Raw genomic sequence first — 24132 nt, 5'->3', positions numbered from 1 at the left:
AATTAACAAGAGGTTGCTTACCATTCATAGAATCATAGAGTTGGCAGGGACCCCGAGGGTTATCTAGTCCAACCCTCTGCAATGCGGGAATCCTAACTAAATCATCCACGACAGATGACCATCTAACCTCTGTTTATGAGTTGTATTTCTTAGCTCAATTCCCATTAGGCTGAAGTCACAACGTTTCCTGAACTCAGTAGGCAAACCAGAAACTATACCTCAGTAGTTTTTGAGCTCTAAGCAGCTTTAAACAATATTCATCATAACAAACCTAGTGCAAATTTATTAAAACACACCAGGATTCACTTTTGAGCTACGCAATAGAGGAAGGGATTTGCAGAAACTTGTAACTCTTTTTCTACTGGAATATAGAGCTGGATAGAAACAGGTAAGCCACACGGAGTTTAGTGATAGGTGCTGTACAGCGGACAAGAATTCAGTGGAAAACTTTATTTTTTAAAAAAAACATGTTTAAAAACACAGTGTCATTTGTAAAGTCATAATCAATACAAAAATAAGACACAATGCTGCTTTCAACAGCCAAAGTGCAGTAGTGTAAGTTGCATGATAACATACAAAATTACTTTATTTAAAATTACAAGCACCTCCATTTCCTACAAAATAGTCTGTGTACAACAACAAAAAAGAACCTGTCATTCAATAATTTAGTTGTGAATTCATCGCGTACTGAAAACAGTAGCTCTTTAAACTACTATTCTGCCAAACCCACACCAATGAGCTGAATGGTAAGAGTGCCACTTTTGTCTGTCTCTACCATCAATAAGCCTTTGAAAGTGCCTGCTGATACTGGCTTGAACTGTACTGGTAAGTTGCAGTAGTGGTGACATCTGCAAGAGACAAGATTACAACAGTTAGACAATTCCTTAACAGGCTGCTTCAGTTTGAGATTTCAAGAGAAAAGTACTGTAGCTCTTTACCATCTTTTTGGAAGCTCTGTAGGTCTGCAAGAGCCAGCAGAAAGTTCACTTGCTAACTGGCCAGAATACTGCAGTCAGTGGCATAATATTGTGTGTGGAGTTCAAACTGGTTTATCGATCATTATGGATTATTAACTGTTATCAGTAATTACATTTCTATCCCACTTACCTCCCAAAGGAGTCCAGGGCAACAAATAACAAAGCAGCAAAACAATACAACTAAAATAAAAAATATTTAAGTATTTACAAACTTTGTGAATATGTAAGAACATTTAAAAGTCTCTTTGTGCCTTTGATCTTTGACATCAGCATAACCAAGAAACTTAAGCCATTCTAGAAAATGTGTGTACAGGACATAACTCAGGCATTTACTTTGAGTGTCTCCAGTGCCACAACCACATGGGCTATGCAGGGGTATCAAGACAAATGTTCTAGAGCAGCCTTTCTCAACGTGTGGGTCCCCAGATGTTGTTGAACTACAACTCCCATCACCCCTAGCTAGCAAGGCCAGAGCTCAGGGATAATGGGAGTTGTAGTCCAACAACATCTGGGGACCCACAGGCTAGAACAGCAGTTCTCAGCCTGTGGGTCCCCAGATGTTGTTGGACTACAACTCCCATTATCCCTGATTAATACTGATAACAGTTAATACTGATAACTGAGACAGTCAACATGGTGCTCCCCAGATGTTGTTTAATGACAACTCCCATTCACACCAGCACGGCCAATACTCATCCTCCTAATCCAGGTAAAAGTTGAAGCTTTAGAACATTTGAGTTCACTTACCTCAAAGTATAATGGGAATGTTTGATGTAAAAAGGCTCTCTGGGACATCTGAACTTCAGCTGAAATTTAACAAGAAATGGTTAAGACAATTCAGGTTACTATATTCATTAACAACTAAGCACATAGTTCCCCAGAGTTCAGCAATAAGATAAAAGATATACTGGGATGCAGGTTTAGCAAAAAGGTCTGCATCCAAAACAGTTAAGCTTGCTTAAACCCACTCCCAACTTTGTTGGATTTAGACCAGAAAAGGTTTGTAGTGTTTAAGCTTTTAATATTTGTTCAACAATCAATCCACAGCACAAGTTCCAAGACTGGGATTTACATTCAATATAGTGTACAATTTTAAAATGAAAGTTAATTGGTGTTCAGCTGAAAATGAGATGAATGCTGGGAAGTGAATGACCAGAAAACAAACATTGGTAGAAAGAAATTTAGCCTGAGAACTACTATCAGGAATTAGATGCTAAGGAGTAAGAGTTATTATATAAACACATCTTGAAACAATACTATTAATTCTATATATACCTTGTTTGAAAAGGAAGAATAATTCCTCACAGTAATTTTCAGTGTACTGGATTCACCAATTCTAGTTGGAGGAAATTTATAAATGTCTTCCTGGGCATGTACCCCTTTCCTGTTTTTGAAAGAGAAATGTAAAAATACAGTCGAACAATCATGTATATTATTATATCTGTGTTAGTAATATTCTTGTAATGTATTTCTTTGAAAGCAAAGAATCAACATTTGGCACATTGTTGGAACCACAACTGGATAGTATCTTTCCTAGAGAGTCCCACCAAACCCACTTTACTGTTTAGTTTTAGGAATCCAATGAAAATGCATTTTGCAAACATTTTGTAATATTGTTGGGTGTGGGGTCTTTGATAACCCATTGTTGCTATAATTTTTTGTCTGAAGCTATTCACTGTAAAAAGAAGCAAACCATCTGCTAGCCATCTAAGCCAGCTGGAGTTCCTTGGAAGAGGGTGGGATAAAAAGCAAATAAAATGGATTTCACTTCAGAATAGGAAAGAATATCACTCTCAGTTCCTCCTTTGAAGCTGAATCACCTTATGTCACGTAAGCAACAATGATCAAGTTTTACTTTGTTGATGATGAAAGAGTAGATATATGGCTTATATAAAAAAATCATTTTCACATACCACATTTTGTGTTCAGAGGTATTAGGGTAATCTCTTCTTAGGGTCACATCTCGAACGCTGACTTTTACTAAAGCAGCTGCGGAATCTTCATTTTTAAAATCTTCATTTCCTAAGATACCCTGATGCAAGAAACATCTGAAGTTATACATTAGTATTAGCTCCCTGAACTACAGTGGTACCTCAGGTTACATACGCTTCAGGTTACAGACTCCGCTAACCCAGAAATAGTGCTACAGGTTAAGAACTTTGCTTCAGGATGAGAACAAAAATTGTGCTCCGGTGGCGCGGCAGCAGCAGGAGGCCCCATTAGCTAAAGTAGTGCTTCAGGTTAAGAACAGTTTCAGGTTAAGTACGGACCTCCGGAATGAATTAAGTACTTAACCCGAGGTACCACTGTACGCTGAACATTTTTACATGGATGTGAAAAATTAAATTCATTACTTTGAGAAGGACTACTTTTGTTGTCAAAAACAATTCTAGTGTTGAGGCAGATACACTACTAAGTGAAGATTTCACTTACTACATATGTCACTTGTAGGCTGACAATATTACAAAACTCTTCAGGCCATTGTACTGAGTAGGAAAAATGTGCCACTGAAGAATCATGAGTGCAGAAGCAGGTTCAAAGTAGCACAGTTCAGCACTTAATATTGTTATCTTGTTGTTTTTCCTTCTCTGTCTGACTTGTAAGGGAGGACTTGCTCAAACAGAATGGAAGTAGCAGAATAAAGAACAGCAACCTGTGACCATTCACTAACTGGGCAGAAGCAAGACTGGCTTTTAGGAGGTATTTTCTAACTCAACATCTAGCTGAATCATCTAATGCAGAGGGGGAGAAAGCTGACATGATGTTACATTTCAACTATCATCAACTACTGAATGGGGATGAGGTAATCCAACAACATTTGAAGGACCACAGATTCTCCAATCCTGTTATTGGACCTGCCCATAAAAAGCAAGTCTAGAGTGAGAGACTAAGGTGTTGTCCGCTGTTTCAGGGAACTCTTCTCATGAGACTTTTGCGGGTGAACTGAGAGTTTGTTTAGACCCTGGGTGAGAACCCAGAAGGTAAGGGGAGGGTGTGTCAGAAGGAAAATGTACATACATAGATAGACAGATAAAACTTTATATTAATGTAACATTTTAATATCTAACTGTTTTTGGTAATATTTGCTTAAGATGTCTGTTGTTACTTCTTTTTTGTCTACCGCTTAGATATATTTTTAATATATTAAGTGATACAGAAATTAAATAATCAATCTAATCTAATCTAGTGGCTGGAGACAAAAGCACCTAGTGCTTTGGGACCTTTTTGCTATGTGTATGTCTCCTCAGAGATACAGTGGTGCCCCGCAAGACGAACGCCTCGCAAAACGAAAAACTTGCAAGACGAAAGAGTTTTCCGTTTTGGAGGTGCTTCGCAAAACGAATTTCCTTATGGGCTTGCTTCGCAAGAAGAAAGCCCATAGGGAAATCTCCGCCGGCCTTCAGAAGAGGTCCTGGACCTCTTCTGAAGGCCGGCGGGGGGCAAAAGTCTTTGCTCCCCCCCGCCTGCCTTCCCGGGATAGCGGAGAAGCGCAGCGCGTTTCTCCGCTATCCCGATGGCTTTTGAAGGCAGGCGGGGGGGAGCAAAGACTTTGGCCCACCGCCGGCCTTCAGAAGAGGTCCTGGACCTCTTCTGAAGGCCGGCGGGGGGCAAAAGTCTTTGCTCCCCCTGCCTGCCTTCCCGGGACAGCGGAGACTTCTCCGCTGTCCCGGGCGATCTGAAAATGCTGGCGGGCAGCAGCGAAGGCTGCGCTGCCGCCCGCCAGCATTTTAAAAGCCCCCGGACAGCGGAGACTTCTCCGCTGTCCCGGGGCAATCTGAAAATGCTGGCGGGCGGCAGCGAAGGCTGCGCTGCCGCCCGCCAGCATTTTAAAAGCCCCCGGACAGCGGAGACTTCTCCGCTGTCCGGGGGCTTTTAAAATGCTGGCCGGCGGCAGCGAAGCGTTCGCTGCCGCCCGCCAGCATTTTCAGATCGCCCCGGGACAGCGGAGAAGTCCTTGCCCCCCCCAGCCTTCAGAAGAGGTCGGGGGACAGACTGTCCCCGGACCTGGTCTGAAGGCGGTTTCCCTAGGAACGCATTGATTGATTTTCAATGCATTCCTATGGGAAACCGTGCTTCGCAAGACGAAAAACTCGCAAGAAGAAAAAACTTGCGGAACGAATTAATTTCGTCTTGCGAGGCACCACTGTACCTTGTCTGGAAACAGGTACAAAGTATTTAGTATAAAGCTACAAAAGTTGTTTAAATCCTGTATGCTTTAAGCACTTAGATTAGACAAGAATATTATTATTATTATGGGGGTTCTTTTGTATGGAGGAGGCTAGACAAATGATGAGACTACACAAATGATGAAATGACAATGTTCCACATTACATCTCAACAAGGAATGAAACCTTGTTGAGTATTAATCTCTAATAAATAAAATAATGATCTCATTCATATACTCACCATTCCACAAAACTGAAGTCTGTGTTTGTCTTTCAAGTGAGATTCGTGAAGTGGGTGACACTCGAGATCCCAGAACTGAGAATAGTGTCCTCTGTCTCTAGGTAAAAAGGTGACTACAACCTATGAAGAAAATAAGTTAGAGAATAAATTCTTTTCCAAATTTGACTGAATCGACAGCCATTTCTTTTGTGTTCGTCAGAGTTGGCGAAAGTGCTATTCCAATCTATGTAATGTCACTGACACTACCTGGACTGCTGATACAAGACCAACCCCAGGGGCCAATATTAACAAGGTGTAAGTTCCTTATCCAATTTATGTAGGTTCCCAATGATCCTGAATGATTAGTTCTACCCATGGGCCTCTAGAAGGAGGGCAGTTGCTCCCTCCAGAAGAACCATAATTCCTGGATTTCTATTACTGTCAGCTTTCATATTGAAAAATACAGTTTCTAGAATTTGTAAAGCCTGATATACTATTTTTTCCTAATTTTTGTGAGAAACTAGCCTGCACCCCTCTTTCAATATTTCACTTTGTGCCCTCTCACCCTGCCCCCTTCCACAAATCCTGAGGATGCCCATGGTTGTACCCATTTAACCATAACCCTTTTGATTATGTATGACCACTTAGGTAATATCTGGTGCAGCACAACATCTGGGAAAGGGGAGGTCTTTACTAAAATTCCCAAAGAGAAGCATTAATTCCTGTTAAGGAGGGCAGAAAAATGATACTATCCTTCAGCAGATCCCAGCCCATGAGCTCAGAGGAATGGTCAATAACTAGTAGATTCATTTTTCAATTTCTGGGGAAGCTGGAAGATGAACCTTCATTAGGACAGCTCTATCAGTGTCTTAATGAAGACACTGCCTCTAGGTTCATGTGACGAGATTTTCTGAAGCACAGTGACTATCCTCACTCAGAGAAAAGAAGTTTGCCATGCGAAATATAAGGGGAGAATCGAGGGACAATTTATCCTTCACCTTTCCATTAAAAAAATTCCAAACGAAGGATAACAATAAGATCAGATAAACACACGAGACAAAAGTTGATTAAAATGTCAGCTAGTTACAAACATCAATTAGAAATGCATATTAAAACACAGAACAGCTGAGCAAAACAATTCAGCCCAGAATGCCAATTGCCTGTTTAAATAAAAAGGCATTCGCCTGTTTATGGCAGGCCATCAACCAGTGTGGGGAGGGAAAAGGCAGACAAGCGTTCTTATTAGTGTTTTATGAATGATTTTCAAGGTACAAAGAGAGAGAATATTGAATGTTAACTTTTGCTTTGTAAATAAGCAGCTTTTTAATTTTTATTTCACTGTATTTATTAACTGGTTCATCAGGTAAGGCCAGAAATAATGTGAGAGACACCATGTTCTTGGCATGCCGGCAATGGGGTGTGTGTGAGGGGGAGCAAAGGCAATGGGATAGCAGCACAAAGTAAATTAAAAATTAGATTGATCAGAGGATCAACTTTCTATTCAGCAAATTCCTTGAGATTACAGCTATAGGACCAATGCAGCCTTCAACATCCATCTGACAACCATTCTTGTTACTGGAGTTTGTAGTTTACCTGCTTTTGCAATCATCCTCGCAAGCAGTATGAGTCACTAGTATGTCCTTTTTTCCTATGAAAAGTGTCACTTTCTAGCTCAGGAAGTAATTCACAATTGTGAGGGGAGTGTGGAAGAGAAGCTCTATGCCACATGAGGATCCTGAATGATCTGATAAGCCCCCCTCCTGCCTTGTATGACTACAAATTCAAATGAACTAGGTCTACAAATTTATGTCATGTGACACTGCACATACAGAGTAGGTGAAGTCAACCCATATCTCAAAGTTAATTCTTCACAGTATACTCTAAGAAAAGCAAGTTTCTTCATGCAGAACCGAACAGTATTGTGTATACTTGATGCTACTTTTTCAATTTCTTTAGATTTTTCAAGATGGATTATTGAGTAGAAGCCTGACTTCATTTCACAAAAATGCTGTTGTTATAGCCTAGAACTTTTGAAGCATTAACTGATTTTTTTTTTGATGGAAGACAAACAGAAGTGCAGTGTATTAAGATGAAAACACAGTCAATGTGACTTACCTTTTCTTCCCCATGAGCTTTAAGAATACCAGAAAGCAATGAACATCGAAAAGCAGTATATGTGGCCCTGTAAACCTCTCCACTGTCATCTAAGCCCTGAAAGGAAATTATTAAACAGAAACACTAGTTTTACAAAGCAGCCTTGGAACATGTGCAAGTGAAATGGGTTTTGATTGGAAATTGGGTGGTGTTCAATTAGGTTTTTCTCAGAGTAGACCCATTTGAACTAATGACTCAGTTAGGTCCCTTAACTCAGCAGGGCTACTCCAAGTAAAACTTAGATGAATGCCACCCATTAACATGGAAGTTGTAAATTTCAGTATCTAATGATTTCATAAAAATGATTTTCCAGTTTGTTCTCTAACACCTCCATTGTGAATCTAAAGTTGAGACCACTCAAAATTTTAAGTGTTTACCTATGTCCAGCGCTTGTCTATCTATACAATCTGAATAAAAACCAGAGTATGCACATTTGTCTATCTACTACAAGTTGAGGGTAAGCAAACCAGATCAGAAAGAATTTTTTTAAAAATGTTTGAATTTTTAGTGTTGCTTTTGAAACCTATTTTCCAATATTTTTCTTCCGTCAGAAGATCTCTATTTGCATGTTCATGTCAGGCCAGGTCTGTTTAGATGCAAAGATTACAGAATATATAACCTGATCTTTTAAAGACAGTGTGTGTTTGTTTTTCCAGATTTTTTACTCACCTTGATATAAGGCGGTGCAAAAGATGACAATAGCCACTTCACATTTGCATCTCCATTATTTTCAATCTCTATGTACTTTTCTGGAAGAAGAAGTGCAGGCAAGTAATGTAAGTAACAGTTATTCATCATCATCATCATCAAACCTTTTATTGGCATCACATACAAACATCCATAGCAAGTAACAGTTATTCTTATAAGGGCCTGTGAAGGATTTGGACCTTGTTTGCACGGACTGTGAGATAGTATATGGGAATGATTATCTTCCTTGTCTATTCATTTGGGGGTTATAGAATTAACTTGTGAAGCCTGGCACTGCCCTGGGGCTTAGCTAGGAAGAGAGAATTTCGTTACAGACATTGGCTTAGTGTTATGTGTGAACTGTGTGAATGTGAATTTCAAGACTGAGTCGCTGCCGTGCATGGCCAGTCATGCTTGTCTCACTGAAGTAATACATGTTTCGTTTTCACCATTAGAAAACATTTTACTCAAAAAGATACTAGTCATATGCAAGACCGACCTTACCTGAGCTTTCCCCAGACTTTGTTTCAGGAAAAAACACAGTCCGATTCTTTACTTCAAGTTTTGTCGAAGATGGCTTTTGAAGTGGCCTTATGTGCATAATAGGAAGCTCAGGCTGCTGCTGATGATGAACACCTACTTTGGCAACTGGTGAAACCGTTTCAGATTGCTTCTCAGATATATTTTCCCGAATTTGGACCCTAACAAGCTATGCACAAGAAAGAAACGAAATCATAGTATTTTGCAGTTACTGGTCTCAAGTTAATCCTACAGGTATCTCCCAGACTGGCTGGCCAGTGCATATGCTCAAAGCTGCCTTGCAACCAAGGACTCAAAAGCAAGGTGAAAATATTCAATGTAACAAAGAAAATGGAACACATACATCTCTTAAACTTTTAAAACAACTTCCATACAAGAGCATAAGTTGTCCAACACTTGAAGAAATGCATTTCCCAGTTTTCAACACATTTCCAAGACAACTTACAATTATTAAACAGAAATATTAGCACACACAATTTAAAAGAGCAAAAGTGACCAGAGATAAAATAAATATTTAATTGGACATGCCTTCAACAGAAACTACTAATGAATTTGAGTTAGTAAATATAGGCAAGTATAGTTGGACATATACAATAAGGGAGCAGACTACTATTATATTAAGGTATTTTGCTATTTTATGCAATTAAAAAATAAGAAATAAAAATTAACCAACCAATCAACAAAAGAGAAAGAGATGGAACACACACTTATGCCTGCCTAATATCATGTATGGGAGGCACAAAGAGAAAAACCGCTAAGGCCAGGTGCAATCCTATAGAAGCAGGTTATTCCTCAGGTAAACTGACCCCAAGCAATTCTTCATTTACTCCCATAACTGCAAACTTCATCTAGGAAATGCAAACTACTCCCTTTAAAGCAATAGATGAAAACTTAACTGACAACATGAAATTAGTTTTCTAAAACCAAGGCATTTGGCAGAATTTTCATAACCATAGACACTTATTTAAGCCACTTACTTTTTGTCCATTATCACAATGTACATAAATAAGGCCACTCCATGGAAAGATGGATTTCTTTTCTGCGAGTGATGGATTTGGACTCACATAAATTGAAATGTTGCTTCTAGAAATAAGACGTCCAGTGCATTAATTTTAATATGCTAAATGAAATCAATGTTTCATCATTAGATCTGGTTACTGTTCTTCTTGACTTTTTTGTACACAACTGATGAAATTTTAGTATTCTATTAATTTAATCTGAGGAATTGCAAACCCATGCCTATCTACAAGTCTAGCTTCATAAGGACAAGGGAAAACTCACATAGTGATGTTTCAATCACCAGTGCACCTGCCATGTACACAGAGCTAGAATTATTAGGTCTATGATACAACACTATCAGAAGCAAAATATCAAGTGGGGTGACAATATGCTTGCCAACTGTATAACTATTATTGTGATAGGTGCAATATATCAGCTTCAGATCATATGGTAGCAGAATTTTCATAGAAGACTATGAAATCTTGTGTGAGAGAGGCTCTAACTTTAAGTTATTTAAAAAACATAAAACTGAAATACACTGATAACTCAATCTGAATCATGTATCTTGTATACGTACAGTATTAATTTTTTCTGTGCTAACCACAAATACTTTAGCTTATCCTTAAGAATTAAAGGTTTTTCTCAGCATAAATAAAAACAAGGCTGTTTATTCTTTTAGGAAAGAAAAGCTTGACACTATGGAAATAGCCAGAAGCTCTTTTCACAACTGTACAAAGATTCCTTCCCTTTCATCTTCATGCTATCTCAAGGGCTGGATGTAATCAGACTGACAGTGCAATCCTATACAATGGCACTGAGATGTAAGTCCCATTGAAATCTACAGAAACTAGTTGTGCATCAGTGGATATAGGATTGCAACCTTAGTTACGGCAAAGCACGGTTTTCAAATATATGGAGTCATGTGGAAAAGTAATGAACAATGGAAGTACTTACCCTGGTTCAATAGTTCCATGGTGAGGTGTTACTGTCAGACAGTGAGCAGGCCACGATAGCTCAAATGTCAATGACCTGTTTGAGTTGTTACTTATTTGTGCATGTTTAGTAATCGCAGCTCCACCTTTTGAGATAAGAACTGCATGAATTCTCAGTTATCTTATAATACATTTAAGTGCTATTTACAAAGCATTAACAACCGTATCAATTATGCAAATGTTACTTCCAAAGTTACATATGCAGTAATGAATCTAAGGCTTTTACATAATACAGGTATAGGAAAAAAGCATGTATTACTTTATTGATATCTAAATAGTGGGTTGTGAGTTACTTTGGAAAGTGGAAACTTTACAACCACTGACTAGGCTGCCAGCAACTGATTTGTTACCAACATTGAAACAAGGATCTTTTACTTCCTTGTAACAAATTAGAACTACAGTCATACCTTGGTTCTTGAACGGAATTGGTTCCAGAATTCGGATCAACTTCTGAAAACATTCAAAAACCAAGACGCGGCTTCTGATTGGCTGCAGGAGCTTCCTGCAGTCAATCAGAAGCCGTGTCGGACGTTTGGCTTCCAAAAAATGTTCACAAACCAGAACACTCACTTCCAGGTTTGTGGCATTCAGGAGCCAAAATGTTCAAATCACAAGGCATTCCAGAACCAAGGTATGACTGTAACAAGCAGATCTGTAAAACAGAAAATTCCACTTAAAGTTTCTAGGTAAGATTTTGAAGGCATCTCTGCTACAGAAATAAATTCTATTAATTACAGAATTTATGCATCATGATTAATTTATCAACAGAGTTCTATATACATGAAGAAATATTCCCAATCCAAAACAAATTCAGTTTATTATTGTGTCTCAAAGTAATACTATCTATCACATAACAATCCTAAGCAATGTATAGGTACAAATATCATGGCAAACATTTTTAACAGTTCTTGAAATGTGTGGAAATAACATACTTTGAGAAGGAGCAGTGAGAATTAGAAATTCAGGCAGAAGAGTCCAGTTTTCCTTGGAAACAAGCTTATTTTCATCAATGCTATCAGCATTTGATGACAATGCACAACCATGAGGTCCTTTAACAGGTAGTACATCCAAAGTCATATTGGATTTCTCAGGAACACCAGGTCTATGAAACAGAGAAAGAGCAGTTCAACACCAAATACAAGGAAACGAGACGAGAAGCAAATATCAGAGTATAAAACTTGCCTTCTAAAAGAAAATAAAAAACCCTTGCCTTACTTAGACTTAGCCAGAGTTTCAGACAGATAAAAACTGATAAAAAGCAATTAAAAGTTAGCAGATGAATTTAGTATTCTGAAAATGATTTTCAGTTCCAACATAACCTTTCCCCTATGTATTACTCCACAGGAATCATATCAACACCCACAACCACCAAGAAAGATTATATACAGACCCCAGTCACTGAAGTAGTCCAGTCAGGTAACTACACATTATGACCTAATTTCAGAGTCTTTTAATTCGTATTTTTGTTGGAATATTAAAAGTTTACCAAGGTAGAGGAACTGCTTACCAGTATTTCAGAAAATACTAAAAAATGACAAATAAAATTACCTCTCTAGTGCTACACGATGCACTGAAGATGGCTTGATATCGAAAGCAGAACTACTGAAGGCATTAACTGCCGAAACAATAATCCTTCTCATGTTCATGAAAAAGTACTGGATATCAAACGAATGTTGCGGAAGATCATATACTAGAGAAGACATTTAAAAATCAAAAACAAAGCTGGATTAATGAAACAAACTGCAGTATTTACTGAAGATTGGTGACTGATGACAGACTAATCAACTGGGTTATTACTGTCTTTACAGACAGTAATTGCATTCCTGGACCTTTTCAAATTCTTTAGAAGTTAAAAGAGAAAATGGACATAGTCCATCACCAGCTAGAATTAGAGCAAGATCAAGCAACTACTGCTGCCAAAGGCAGATGAAAAGGGAATCCTAAATAGCATTGGAGGAATGACAATGGGAGATGGGAGAGAGAAAAGATTTGCTATGGAGAGGACAGAGATGGCTGCATGGTTGATTTCTCAACCAGTATTGGACAGTGAGATGGGCTGCTCACTTGACTTCCAGCAGGTCACATAGGTGTTGCTTCCTGGGAGGGTAAGGAGGCTGTGAGGTCTGGGGACATAAACAGCAGCAACGTGATGGACTAGAGGTCAGGTGAGAAGCACTGCGCCACCACAATATCCCCTACTATCAACCATGTTAAAAACAACCCAGCTGCACTAGCACCTGCATTATGATAACCAGATTGCAAGAATATAATCATTTGAATAAGGGAAAGTGGTAAAGGTAAAGGTAAAGGGACCCCTGACTATTAGGTCCAGTTGCAGACGACTCTGGGGTTGCGGCGCTCATCTCGCTTTATTGGCCAAGGGAGCCGCCGTACAGCTTCCGGGTCATGTGGACAGCATGACTAAGCCGCTTCTGGTAAACCAGAGCAGCACATGGAAACACCGTTTACCTTCCTGCCGGAGCGGTACCTATTTATCTACTTGCACTTTGACGTGCTTTCGAACTGCTAGGTTGGCAGGAGCAGGGACCGAGCAACGGGAGCTCACCCTGTCACAGGGATTCAAACCGCCGAACTTCTGATCAGCAGGGAAAGTGGTAGTGAAAGCTAAATTTGAAATACATCTAAAGAATGGCGAGAAATCAAATATACAAACAAGTAGATATTCTCAGGGTGGTCAAGCTTACCTTCAGTCACCAGCTCTTCCCCAGGGAATTCTTCATCAAACTTTACATTTATCACAGGATTATTAGCAGGAAGCATTTTTTGCACTTGCTCTGGATTTTGCTGTACAGCTCTGAGTAGACAATTGAGAGTTTTCAGGTCTCATTAACGTTATGAAGAAGCATTTAACAAAGACACTAAAATACTCTGTAAAGCATTCAATCCAATTACCCCACTTTAAAAGCATTTTTGCACTGCAGTGTGCTTAGGGACTACATCTGATCAGCTTCTTATTCCCAACGAGAAACATAACAAACATAACTCAATCATCCTTTCACAAATGTGTACAAAAGTTTCCTTCCAGCAATCATCTGCCCCAGATGTCCAGTATGCTGGTTAAAGAATCACACAGAGTTAGAACTCTGGAAGTATAATCTTGCCTTCCACTGGTCTGTGGAGAGTCCAACTACTACTGATTTGTCTGCACATAACAGAGGACAAAGGGGAGGGGAGAAGCAGCACTGACAATGACCACATATAATGGCCTGCTACTAACAACAGAGAAAGTTTATGGGCCCACAAACATTGTGCCCAGCAAGCTCAAATTAGGCCAGATAATAGGTACTACTTTGGTTCTGTTGCAGGGAAGAGGGAAACACCTACATATGTCTGTTTCCTAGATGTACTGCTCTTACATGTTCATTGTGGGATTGTTGGAAGTTAGCAACTTGTTATGAAGCATTTGACTACAATGCACAAGGGGGGAGGGAGCAGGACAAAAAGCAAAGGCATTCTAACACCCTCAAGTGCTAACCTGCCATAGCCAGAAAATGAAGCAAATCTGAGTGCTGAATACAGCTGCATATTCCAGTCTTTCCCAAACCTTTTGCAAACAACGTATTTTATAATCAAAAAAAGTGAACTTCTTCTTGTTCTTGATACCAGTGACTGTTGATCTTTGAACACAGACAGAGTTGGCTGTGTTATTTACCCTATTTTTCGCTTAGAAGACGCACCTGACCATAGTTTTAGAGGAGAACAAGGAAAAAAATGTTCTCTCGCTCTCTGCTCAACGCCTCTCCAGCAAAGCGGGAGGAGAAGCAGAAGGGGCTCCGCTTCTCCTCCCGCTTCCCTGAAGGGGCGCTGAGCAGCTTTCCCTCTCTGCGCAGTGCACCTCCAGCAAAGCGGCACTATAAGCGGAGTCCCTTCCATTTCTCCTCCCACTTCGCTGAAGGGGCGCTGCACAGAGAGGGAAAGCTGCAAAGCAGCTCTCCAGCAAAGCGAAGCCAGGAGAGCAAGAGGGATCGATCCCTCTTGCTCTCCTGGCTTCAGCGAAAGCAACGCGAAGCTTCCAGAGCACAGCGGGAGCGCTCCTGCTCTGCTCAGGAGGCTTCGGGCAGCTATCCCTGAAGCCAGGAGAGCAAGAGGGATCGGTGCGCACCAATCCCTCTTGCTCTCCTGGCTTCAGCGAAAGCTGCGCAGCCTGCATTCGCTCCATAAGACGCACACACATTTCCCCTTACTTTTTAGGAGGGGAAAAGTGTGTCTTATAGAGTGAAAAATGCGGTAATAACCACTAATACAGAGTTTTCCAAACTTTTCATGTTGGTGACACCCATTTTAGACGTGCATCCTTTTGTTGTTGTTGTTGTTTAGTCATTTAGTCGTGTCTGACTCTTCGTGACCCCATGGACCAGAGCACGCCAGGCACTTCTGTCCTCCACTGCCTCCCGCAGTTTGATCAAACTCATGCTGGTAGCTTCAAGAACACCATCCAACCATCTCGTCCTCTGTCGCCCCCTTCTCCTTGTGCCCTCCATCTTTCCCAGCATCAGTGTCTTCTCCAGGGAGTCTTCTCTTCTCATGAGGTGGCCAAAGTACTGGAGCCTCAGCTTCACGATCTGTCCTTCCAGTGAGCACTCAGGGCTGATTTCCTTAAGAATGGAGAGGTTTGATCTTCTTGCAGTCCATGGGACTCTCAAGAGTCTCCTCCAGCACCATAATTCAAAAGCATCAATTCTTCGGCGATAAGCCTTCTTTATGGTCCAGCTCTCACTTCCATACATCACTACTGGGAAAACCATAGCTTTTACTATACGGACCTTTGTTGGCAAAGGTCCTTTTACGACACAGTAAATCAGTTTTACTAGTAACTGGAGGTTAAATTAACCCCTTTCCAAATCCGGGAGGAGTGTGGGGAGCGTTTGCGTGACACAGCCGACACACCAATGTGTCATGACACACAGTTTGAAAAGCTCTGTATTAATATTTAACAGCCAATATCAAAACAAACTTTTATTCTTTAAATATCCATTCTAACCATCTGCTTCTTATTTCTTAAGAACCAATAGTAATGAATATACTTGTTATTTCTCAAAAAACATTTAGCCTTACCTGCGATACTGCTGTCTCAAAATTTCATCTCCATAGACAAAACAAATTGTAGACAACACTGGCGAATTACTTTGATCTTCAGTTGAATTAAATGTTACTGTAACTTTCTGTAACAGTCAAATTTTGGTAAATTAATTTGTGGCACAATTGTTTGAATTATATGTAAGATTCACAAACACAAAGCAAGATTTTTCGGCACCTTTTTGGGTGGGTGGGGGAATGTTAGCAGCTTACATATTTTATAGGTTTTGCATAATATATATATTGTGGCTTTCACATTACCTGCTGTGAACTTTCCTGAAGAACAAACTTTTCTGGGGAAACTCTCATCACATTTGGATCCATAACAATTATTTCACTTGAGTTCTTAAAGCACAGTGCTTTCACGTACGCAGCCCGACTCCCTGTATTTTGTACAGAAAAAGAAGCCTGTCTTGTTTTACCATTCAGCCCCGCTATATCATTCAGCCCCACTATGTATCTATTAAAGTGTTTTTTAACATCTTCTAATCTCAGATTGCTATTTCCTCCATATCCATACAATGGTATCTGAAAGAAAGAAAAACGTACATTTAGAAAAAAAGGAATTGAAATAACCTTGCTCCCAGTTTCATTATCCCCAACTTTAATATTCAAAACAATCAAAGGATTCTAAAATTCTTTAAAATGTTCATATGTAGCACACCCTAAAGACCAAATGATGGAAAAGCAGGGTAAAAGTAGCTTAAGTAAGCAGAATAATGACTGGTTTCTGATGTGTACGAGTAACAGGATCTTTACAGGCAGGAAGATGCAAGTTGAAGGAAGTTGACTGTGTTGGGAACAGCTATTTCATGGTGCCCTGAAATGGTTCTTCACAAGGGTGCCCCTCACCTTCACCACTGAGAAAAGTGAGGAAAGCAAGCTTCTTTGGGAGCTACTGACGTGCTTTTGAACTGCTAGGTTGGCAGGAGCTGGGATAGAGCAACGGGCGCTTACTCCATCACAGGGATTCAAACTGCCGACCTTCTGATTGGCAAGCCCAATGGTTTAGACAGCAGCGCCATGCGCAGAGTACAACAAAATCAGGGGGGGGGGCACCAGGTTGGTTACCCCTGACTTAAGACACTGAAAGGCCCAGAACACGAAGAAAAAGATATCCAAAGTGCAAGGCAAGGGAGTTACTGAGATGTGGAGAGACTCTGTACCACTCTTAATATCAAGAAAACTACTGGAGTACAAAAAATAAAATCCAAGGAGGTTATAGTGGTCAATTTCTTGTCTGGCTTACAGTCAGAAAGTGTGAAGATGTTTCAAAACATCCTGAAGGACTTACTGCAAAAATGAACATAATAAATTCAGAAACATCCCATGAAATAGGATCAGTGTAAAAAGTAACTTACAGTGAACTTGATTCCTAGCTGAGATAGAAGACCAAGCTGTTTCATTTCAAGCTTTGCATACATACAAGTTAATCGAGTTGGTGTAAACATTAGACAGACAGAATAATCATGTTTTGGACGGATCTTGATTTCACAATTATTGTACACATGTTCTCCAAGTTTCAACTGCAAACACACAAGAAAATCCACACAGCAAATTAATTTAATTCAGAAAATTATTTTAGAAGAGTTAGGATTTTAATGAACAGTTTAAACCCATATAATTTGCTCCCATAATTCTATGACCTCTGAAGTAAGAAGAAGTGTTTTTTATTCATTACTATTTTGCAATGTTTTCCATGCACAGAGATAAATCTCAGTACAGGAAAAATGTGTAAATGGCTGAACTGATGGCTCCATTCAAACTGGCATCCTCTCTAACTTTCTTTGCACTTCCTTCTCTCCCTTTGGGATCCCCCACCCACCCACATGAAATCAGGATGATCGCCTCATCCTGTTCTCCACCCCTAGTTATAAGAATCTTAAGTTTGTTTCAAATTTGTGGTTTTAAAAGCCACTGAATATAATAATAATAATAATAATAATAATAATAATAATAATAATAATAATTTATATTTATACCCCGCCCATCTGGCTGCGTCTCCCCAGCCACTCTGGGCGGCTTCCAATCAAGTGTTAAAAACAATACAGCATTAAATACTAAAAACTTCCCTAAACAGGGCTGCCTTCAGATGTCTTATTTTCTACTATAACATTGCTCTGTGAAATGCAGAGTATGTTAAAGAAAAATTCAAGATTCTTAAGTCTGATACAACAAAACTAGCAGCAAGCACTGCTGTAAGAGGGACACTGGCATAACAAAAACATTTCAGAAATTTAAAATTTGAAATCATGTCCACTGTACTATCCTATATGTGCTGATAAAGTCCCACTGAATTTGATGAGATTTACTCTGAGGTAACTGTGTATAGGATGGCAGACTAAGAATATACCATTTGAAGGCTTATTTCAGTGAGAAGATTAAAATAAAACCTAGCTTCAGTTTCAAATACCAAGTATATTTGAATCTGAATTTATATAAACAGTTTCAGTTTTGCATTACTTACTTGAAAACAGTCCTGATCTTGACCCCTTATCAGCAATCTTAACTGCTGAGTAATAGATGGAGAGTTATTTCTCAGAATTAGTTTCTGTTGGCTGAAGAAATATAAAAATCTTTAACGTTTCATAGTAATTTGCTTATATTTATGAACAGCTGCCCTGATAATCCACCAAGAATTACAGCATGGTAAATCCAAGGTGATCTAGTGAAGAATTAGTTAGTCTAGCTGTACACCTGTGATTTTACTCAGTTATAGGAGTGTTATTTTTCATCATAAGACATATTTAGAACCTTATTGACAGCCTAAAGTTTTGGCTATTTATGTACAGCATGTGCTTGCTTCTAAATGTACAGCAAAGGGTACAATACTGAGAAGGCAGGCATATCCAACAGTAAATTTTGTGTGCCATTAAGGGGTCGCTTTTTTCTTTCTTTTAAAAAGGGTTGCCAGCTGCCAGGTATTTTATCTGTTTACCGTGGTACTTGCCCACAGGAATATACTGGATGAAGACCAATATACTGAAGCTCGGTAAGGACAAGACAGTGACACTGTAGTCTCTCACACATCCCTAAATGCTTCTGATGGTCATTTGGAATAGTGAGGGATATCAGCAAACCTGACTGTGGACATGGCAAAGACAGTTCTGCTTATGCAGGGACTTCCTGGATCCAAGCATCACCATGTTTGAACAATACATTGCCGGCAACCCTGATTTGAATGGGGGTTGCATTCTAGGTCATCGAGTATGTTGGCAGAGCGTGCATAAGCGCACCCCGCTCTCTTCCGGGTCTGAAAATGGCGCGTGCTTTCAATGCACGCAAAATGGGAGTTGCCTGTTTTTTATACTCCTGAATGAAAAATTGATTCACGCTTTATGTACCACCAGCAATCATGAACAGCATATCTTTTTTTCTTGGTACTTACACTGTTCTGCCAAGCTGTACACCTCCCCATGTCAGAAACTGCTTGTTAGCTAGGATGGGGGGAACTTCTGAACTGGGGTATTTCTGTACCAAAGGTTTGCTCTCCACCGCAGTCACTTCGCCTTTTACAGTCACTTTATATTCTGGCCCAGATGGCAGTACCAAGATTTTTAAAACACTATTAAAATAAAGCATCAAGTTAGAAGTTCTGTAAAAAGAAATTCTACTTAATATCATTGGGCCAATTAGGTTGCATTACCTTTCAGCATTTCTATAGTCCTTTGGAGAAAACACAACTGTCACTTCTTGTTCTTCCCCAGGTATAAGAACCAGGTCCTCTGGATTGACAGATATGCCGCTATCTGGCTCAAGTGCCTGGAAATGAATAGTGTTACTTCAAGGTGTCATCCTTTGATGCTCAGGTGACAATGGTAGCCAGGAATACTCTTCGTCTCCACTGGCTGCTACACAAGATATGATATTTCCTAGAGAAACTGAATTTTGTCCCATACAACAATGCCCTAGTTGTATCCAAATTACAACATATAAGTTACCCTTCACGGAGCTGCCTTTGAAGAAAATTTAGAAGCTCCAAGTGGTGCAAATGCGAATTACAGTGTTGTAACCAACGTCCTTAGTTAGATCAAATTATATGGCAATTATTTTGTTCTGATCAGTTATAGTTTCTGAGCTCAATTCAAAATGCTGAGTTTAAACCACTTCATAGATATCAGTTAAGATACATGCATAGTTGCCATGATTTCCTAAGCTGTACCTCACAGGGAGGATCTTAGCAGGAATGCTGATATTTTCACCAGGAAGTGTAGAGGGTTAAGTAGCATCTGCATAGTGCAAGAGCTTCCTAGTGGCCAACCATGTGGCTTTAGAAATAAAATCACATTACTAACCCAGCCCCCTACACACATAAGTAGATAATGCTATTCCAGAACAACTTGAGCAGCTGTCTTCCTTCTGCCCAGCATAGCAGCAACATGGAAACAGTGTCTACTATTTCTCTTGTCTCAGAAGCAGGCACCAGGGGATTAGGCCCTATACTCCACTTTCCACTGTGGGTGAGTCCAGTTGACTAAACACTGACAAAAGCAAGATGGAAACAATGACCCCCTCTGAAATTGTTGATAAGACTGCAATATCATTTTGTACTTTAAAATTTTTGCCGGGAAAGAGTGGATTGGACTCTCTTTCTATTATGTACTGATTAAGTTAGACTGATTTGGTTGACCGTAATTTCAGAACTATTCCTCGGAAAAGTAAGGTAACCTACCAGGATTTTCAAGTCAACTTTAATATTCCCAGCGTTCTTTAATGGCAACTGCTGCCTTGTTGATAATCCCATCCTCGCAGACATATATAAAGTCTAGAAAAAATAGGTTTCAAGTGATAGTTAGAAGTGAAATATATAAAGAAATAAGCTGCATCACAAAAGATGGTTTTGGGAAATGTACCTGTAGGCCTTTCGGAGCATATATCCTAGGAGTTCCAGATCTTGCATGCAGAGGTATACTTAAAATTTTAGCAGGCTCTGGACAATCAACCTCCACATCAATTCTTGCAAAATACTCATCTGCAGGGCCCAAAGAATCTGAATAAAGTAAGTGCAAAGAATAAGACTGATCAAGTGTAAAATGTTATGATTTGTTCTAGAATGAGCTTTGACACCAAGTATTATCAACATTTAATCACCCAACTGTGATGTCAAATTAGAATGTGTCTGGTGCTATGGTAGTATTTTACATCAATATTGGTCTGTTTAAGCAAGGCTCTTCATTTTGAAATGTTTTAGTGTTATAACTGGCCTTCAAAGCAGCAAATAAATGGAAACAGCAATAATGAAGTGCATCCTAAAAGATATGTTGAAGCAGGTGTTCAAAGGTGTTTCAGCATGCAGAGTACATCGTACAACTGGTTGAAGTGATACATTTTTGGCTTCCAGCCTTAACAAAAGATAGTGACACAAGGTAAAATGGACCAGCTTTTCTACAAAGCTTAATGCATGCTTGACATGCCTCACATTAAAAGGCATGCATTACACTGAATGCAAGGGACAGAACAACTTATGGCACATGCTTATATACATTTCATAAGTGCTTGCCCATTACTGCCTTGCCCAGAACATCCATGAAACTTGAAATCCTAGCACATTGTCTTCTTTAACCTAGATATGACGCGAGTCAGCACTTGCAAACCTAAGTATGCAATTCTGCAAACAGGGATTTGGTATGCTAACGTTTATGCAGAGGTTCAAACATTTTAATGCTTCTTGAATATCTAATCTGAGAGCTATTCATCATATGGCATGATATCAAATATCAGACCTTAATTTGCTAAGCAGGTGTAACTGTTACTAAAAGCAAACTTTCAGCTAAGCATTTAATGATAAATACTATTTTGGCTCTTTTCTGCCTGGGTCTCCAAACACATGAGCCTTATTCACATGATACTTGGTTCATTTAAATCTTAAAAAAAAATAACTGTGAAGAGGATTGAAAGTTCTGAGTAGCAAAAGCTCTGCATACTAGATTTTGAATATTGGTTGGACTCATGAATATTATTTCAAGCAGAATTCTGGTCTGCTGGACTAACACAGATTCTTAATACTGTACAGTGGTACCTTGGTTGTCAAATGGCTTGGCTCCCGAACAAATCGGCTCCCGAACGCAGCAAACCCGGAAGTGTTCCGGTTTGTGAACATTTTTTGGAAGCTGAACTTCCGACGCAGCTTCCACGGCATCCAATTGAGTGCAGGAATCTCCTGCATCCAATCAGAAGCCACACCTTGGTTTTCGAACGGTTCCAGGAGTCGAATGGACTTCCGGAACGGATTAAGTTTGACAACCAAGGTACCACTGTATATCGATTTCATAAGATAGCAGATCTATACCTGAAGTGATGCATTTGCTTGGTGCATGGAACTGAACCCACACTACTAGAACATCAGGATCCTGGAAAGACATTTGTGTAGAATGAAACATTTTTAACTTTAAGAACTGATTATGGTTGAAACATTGATCAGCTACAATCTTCACACAGAATCATATTTTAAAAGACCTTGGCTTTAAGTCTTTACTACCCTAAACTACAGATACAGTAGGAAGAGAGAAGGGCTCTTCTGTGGTGTGAATGGTTCTGTGCTCACCTGAACACAACTGATCATGACTGGCAAAGAAAAGCACACCACCAATTTAAGTGAAAGACAGATGTTCCCAATACTAGGGCTCCCATACGTCCAGATTTTCCCAGAAACTACCGGGATTTCAAAGGCAGAATTGACATACGGGAGAATTTTTGAAAGGTGGTGCTTTGTCCTAGATCTTAGGCAAACACTTCCCAAATAAAAACTCTGTTACTGAAAGCAAACTTTCAGCTAAGCATTTAAGGATAAAGACTATTTTGGTTAATTCAACTATATTCCTTTGGTTTATAGTGACTTACTTGCCCATCACTTCTTGCATTCATTACATGGGATATCACTGACGGAGCTGCTCGCTGGGAAATGTCACAAGTAGGGAGCAAACTAACAGAAGAATTAACTGGTTCCTTAGAAAATGTGAAACACCGCCATGCTACAGCATTCTGTAATAAAGATATTTTTTACATTTTAAAAGCAGAACATTACTGCCAACCCCTAAATTACCCAGCATTTCAGGTTACTGACTGTCGTCAGGATATGCTAAAGAGAGCCCTGCTGTTTTGCCAACTGAATAAGATTTTCAAGCAAGAGGTGGTACCACACGGGTTCTGGAAGAGCCTTCCAAGCATATGGGGCACTGAGCAGAATAGATGCCTTTTAGAAGCCAGATTAAATAAACCTTTGACTGAAAGAAGGGCTGTAGCTCAGTAACACAGCACACGTTTTGCATGCAAAAACTCCTAATTTCAGTCTCCGGAATCTCAAGGTAAAGCTGGGGAAAGACTCCTGTCGGTAACCCCGAATTGCTGCCGCCACTATAGGCAATACTAAATGGATCCTATGGACTTGATATATGGATGCTTCCAGTATTCCAAGTTGAGTGAGCAAGAGATCTTTGAAACAGCTAAAGAACATGTCACAAACACCTTGAGCTATAAGGAGTGGATAATTAGAGGGGGTGGAGCTGTGTAAGGCAGCAATGAGGAGTTTGTGCTGCATCCAGGAGTTGATAGGATCCCAACGTAAGAGTTTAGGGAGAGGTGCTATGCAGTCTAAGGGGCCATAAATTATTTTGTTAGCCAAGTTCTGGAAAGCTGGGGGGAACTGCAGGCCAGAAAAAGAAAAGGCTGCAGTAATGGTGGGTGGCAACTGGAGTTTACATTAAGGGGCAGAAAATAAGCGTGCTGTATTTAGCAAAGTTAGACAAGGGGTAGCAACATGACATGGAGATGAAGAGTAGAAAGAGGAATCCAAGAAAGTCAAGACTTTCCTTGATCAAGAAGGTAAATAACTATGTTACAGTTACAGATAGGTAGCCGTGTTGGCTACCTATCTATATAACTATGTTACGTTATATACATACACTTAGAAAGCCAGGAGGAAGGGAGGATGAATATAGTAGGGAACCAAAAATAGAAATTGAGGGTGCTGATCTGGGAGAAGTATTGGAAAAGCTTTCCTTGCCAGAAACATTGAATGAGTGATTGGACAGGTAGGAAGAAAGTGACCTGGTCAACGGTTTCACAGGCAGAAGAGACAAGGGCAGAAGTGAATATTTCAACCTCTTTAATGAAACATTTGCAGGTTGAAGTAGACTTCCAGAAATAGAGCGAGGATTTACTTTGCTAAATCAATGGAAGTCAAAACTACAGTGCACTCAGCCTCACAACTGTATTGCCATGCAATAAGGTTCATCAGCTGCAATCCCTCTGCTTCAGCTTCTTAGAACATCTGCTTCTGACAGCTGTTGTGGGAATAGCAT

The 24132-nt window shown here is 39.7% G+C and overlaps 1 protein-coding gene across 4 annotated transcripts in view; it reads right to left on the bottom strand.

Annotated features, from left to right (window-relative positions):
* Positions 1 to 431: 431 nt before the first annotated feature.
* Positions 432 to 24132, bottom strand: part of CEP192 (centrosomal protein 192) — a 49989-nt gene continuing 26288 nt past the window's right edge. For all 4 annotated transcript variants that reach the window (XM_053396590.1, XM_053396591.1, XM_053396592.1 and 1 more), the window contains 23 exons: positions 22673 to 22813; positions 22122 to 22182; positions 20686 to 20822; positions 20505 to 20597; positions 19479 to 19594; positions 19221 to 19397; positions 18300 to 18390; positions 17194 to 17358; positions 16094 to 16360; positions 15812 to 15918; positions 13441 to 13550; positions 12284 to 12425; positions 11668 to 11837; positions 10698 to 10821; positions 9722 to 9827; positions 8709 to 8913; positions 8187 to 8266; positions 7479 to 7574; positions 5385 to 5504; positions 2891 to 3009; positions 2253 to 2361; positions 1725 to 1783; positions 432 to 848 (listed from right to left, as the gene is read on the bottom strand). In XM_053396590.1, the coding sequence (XP_053252565.1) occupies positions 713 to 848; positions 1725 to 1783; positions 2253 to 2361; positions 2891 to 3009; positions 5385 to 5504; positions 7479 to 7574; positions 8187 to 8266; positions 8709 to 8913; positions 9722 to 9827; positions 10698 to 10821; positions 11668 to 11837; positions 12284 to 12425; positions 13441 to 13550; positions 15812 to 15918; positions 16094 to 16360; positions 17194 to 17358; positions 18300 to 18390; positions 19221 to 19397; positions 19479 to 19594; positions 20505 to 20597; positions 20686 to 20822; positions 22122 to 22182; positions 22673 to 22813 (2931 nt within the window). In that variant the 3' untranslated portion in view covers positions 432 to 712. The remainder of the gene's footprint in view (positions 849 to 1724; positions 1784 to 2252; positions 2362 to 2890; positions 3010 to 5384; positions 5505 to 7478; positions 7575 to 8186; positions 8267 to 8708; positions 8914 to 9721; positions 9828 to 10697; positions 10822 to 11667; positions 11838 to 12283; positions 12426 to 13440; positions 13551 to 15811; positions 15919 to 16093; positions 16361 to 17193; positions 17359 to 18299; positions 18391 to 19220; positions 19398 to 19478; positions 19595 to 20504; positions 20598 to 20685; positions 20823 to 22121; positions 22183 to 22672; positions 22814 to 24132) is intronic.

Source organism: Podarcis raffonei, chromosome 7 (genome assembly GCF_027172205.1).
Source record: "Podarcis raffonei isolate rPodRaf1 chromosome 7, rPodRaf1.pri, whole genome shotgun sequence".
Taxonomy (NCBI): Eukaryota; Metazoa; Chordata; class Lepidosauria; order Squamata; family Lacertidae; genus Podarcis; species Podarcis raffonei.
This window is presented reverse-complemented; position numbering and strand designations above follow the sequence as displayed.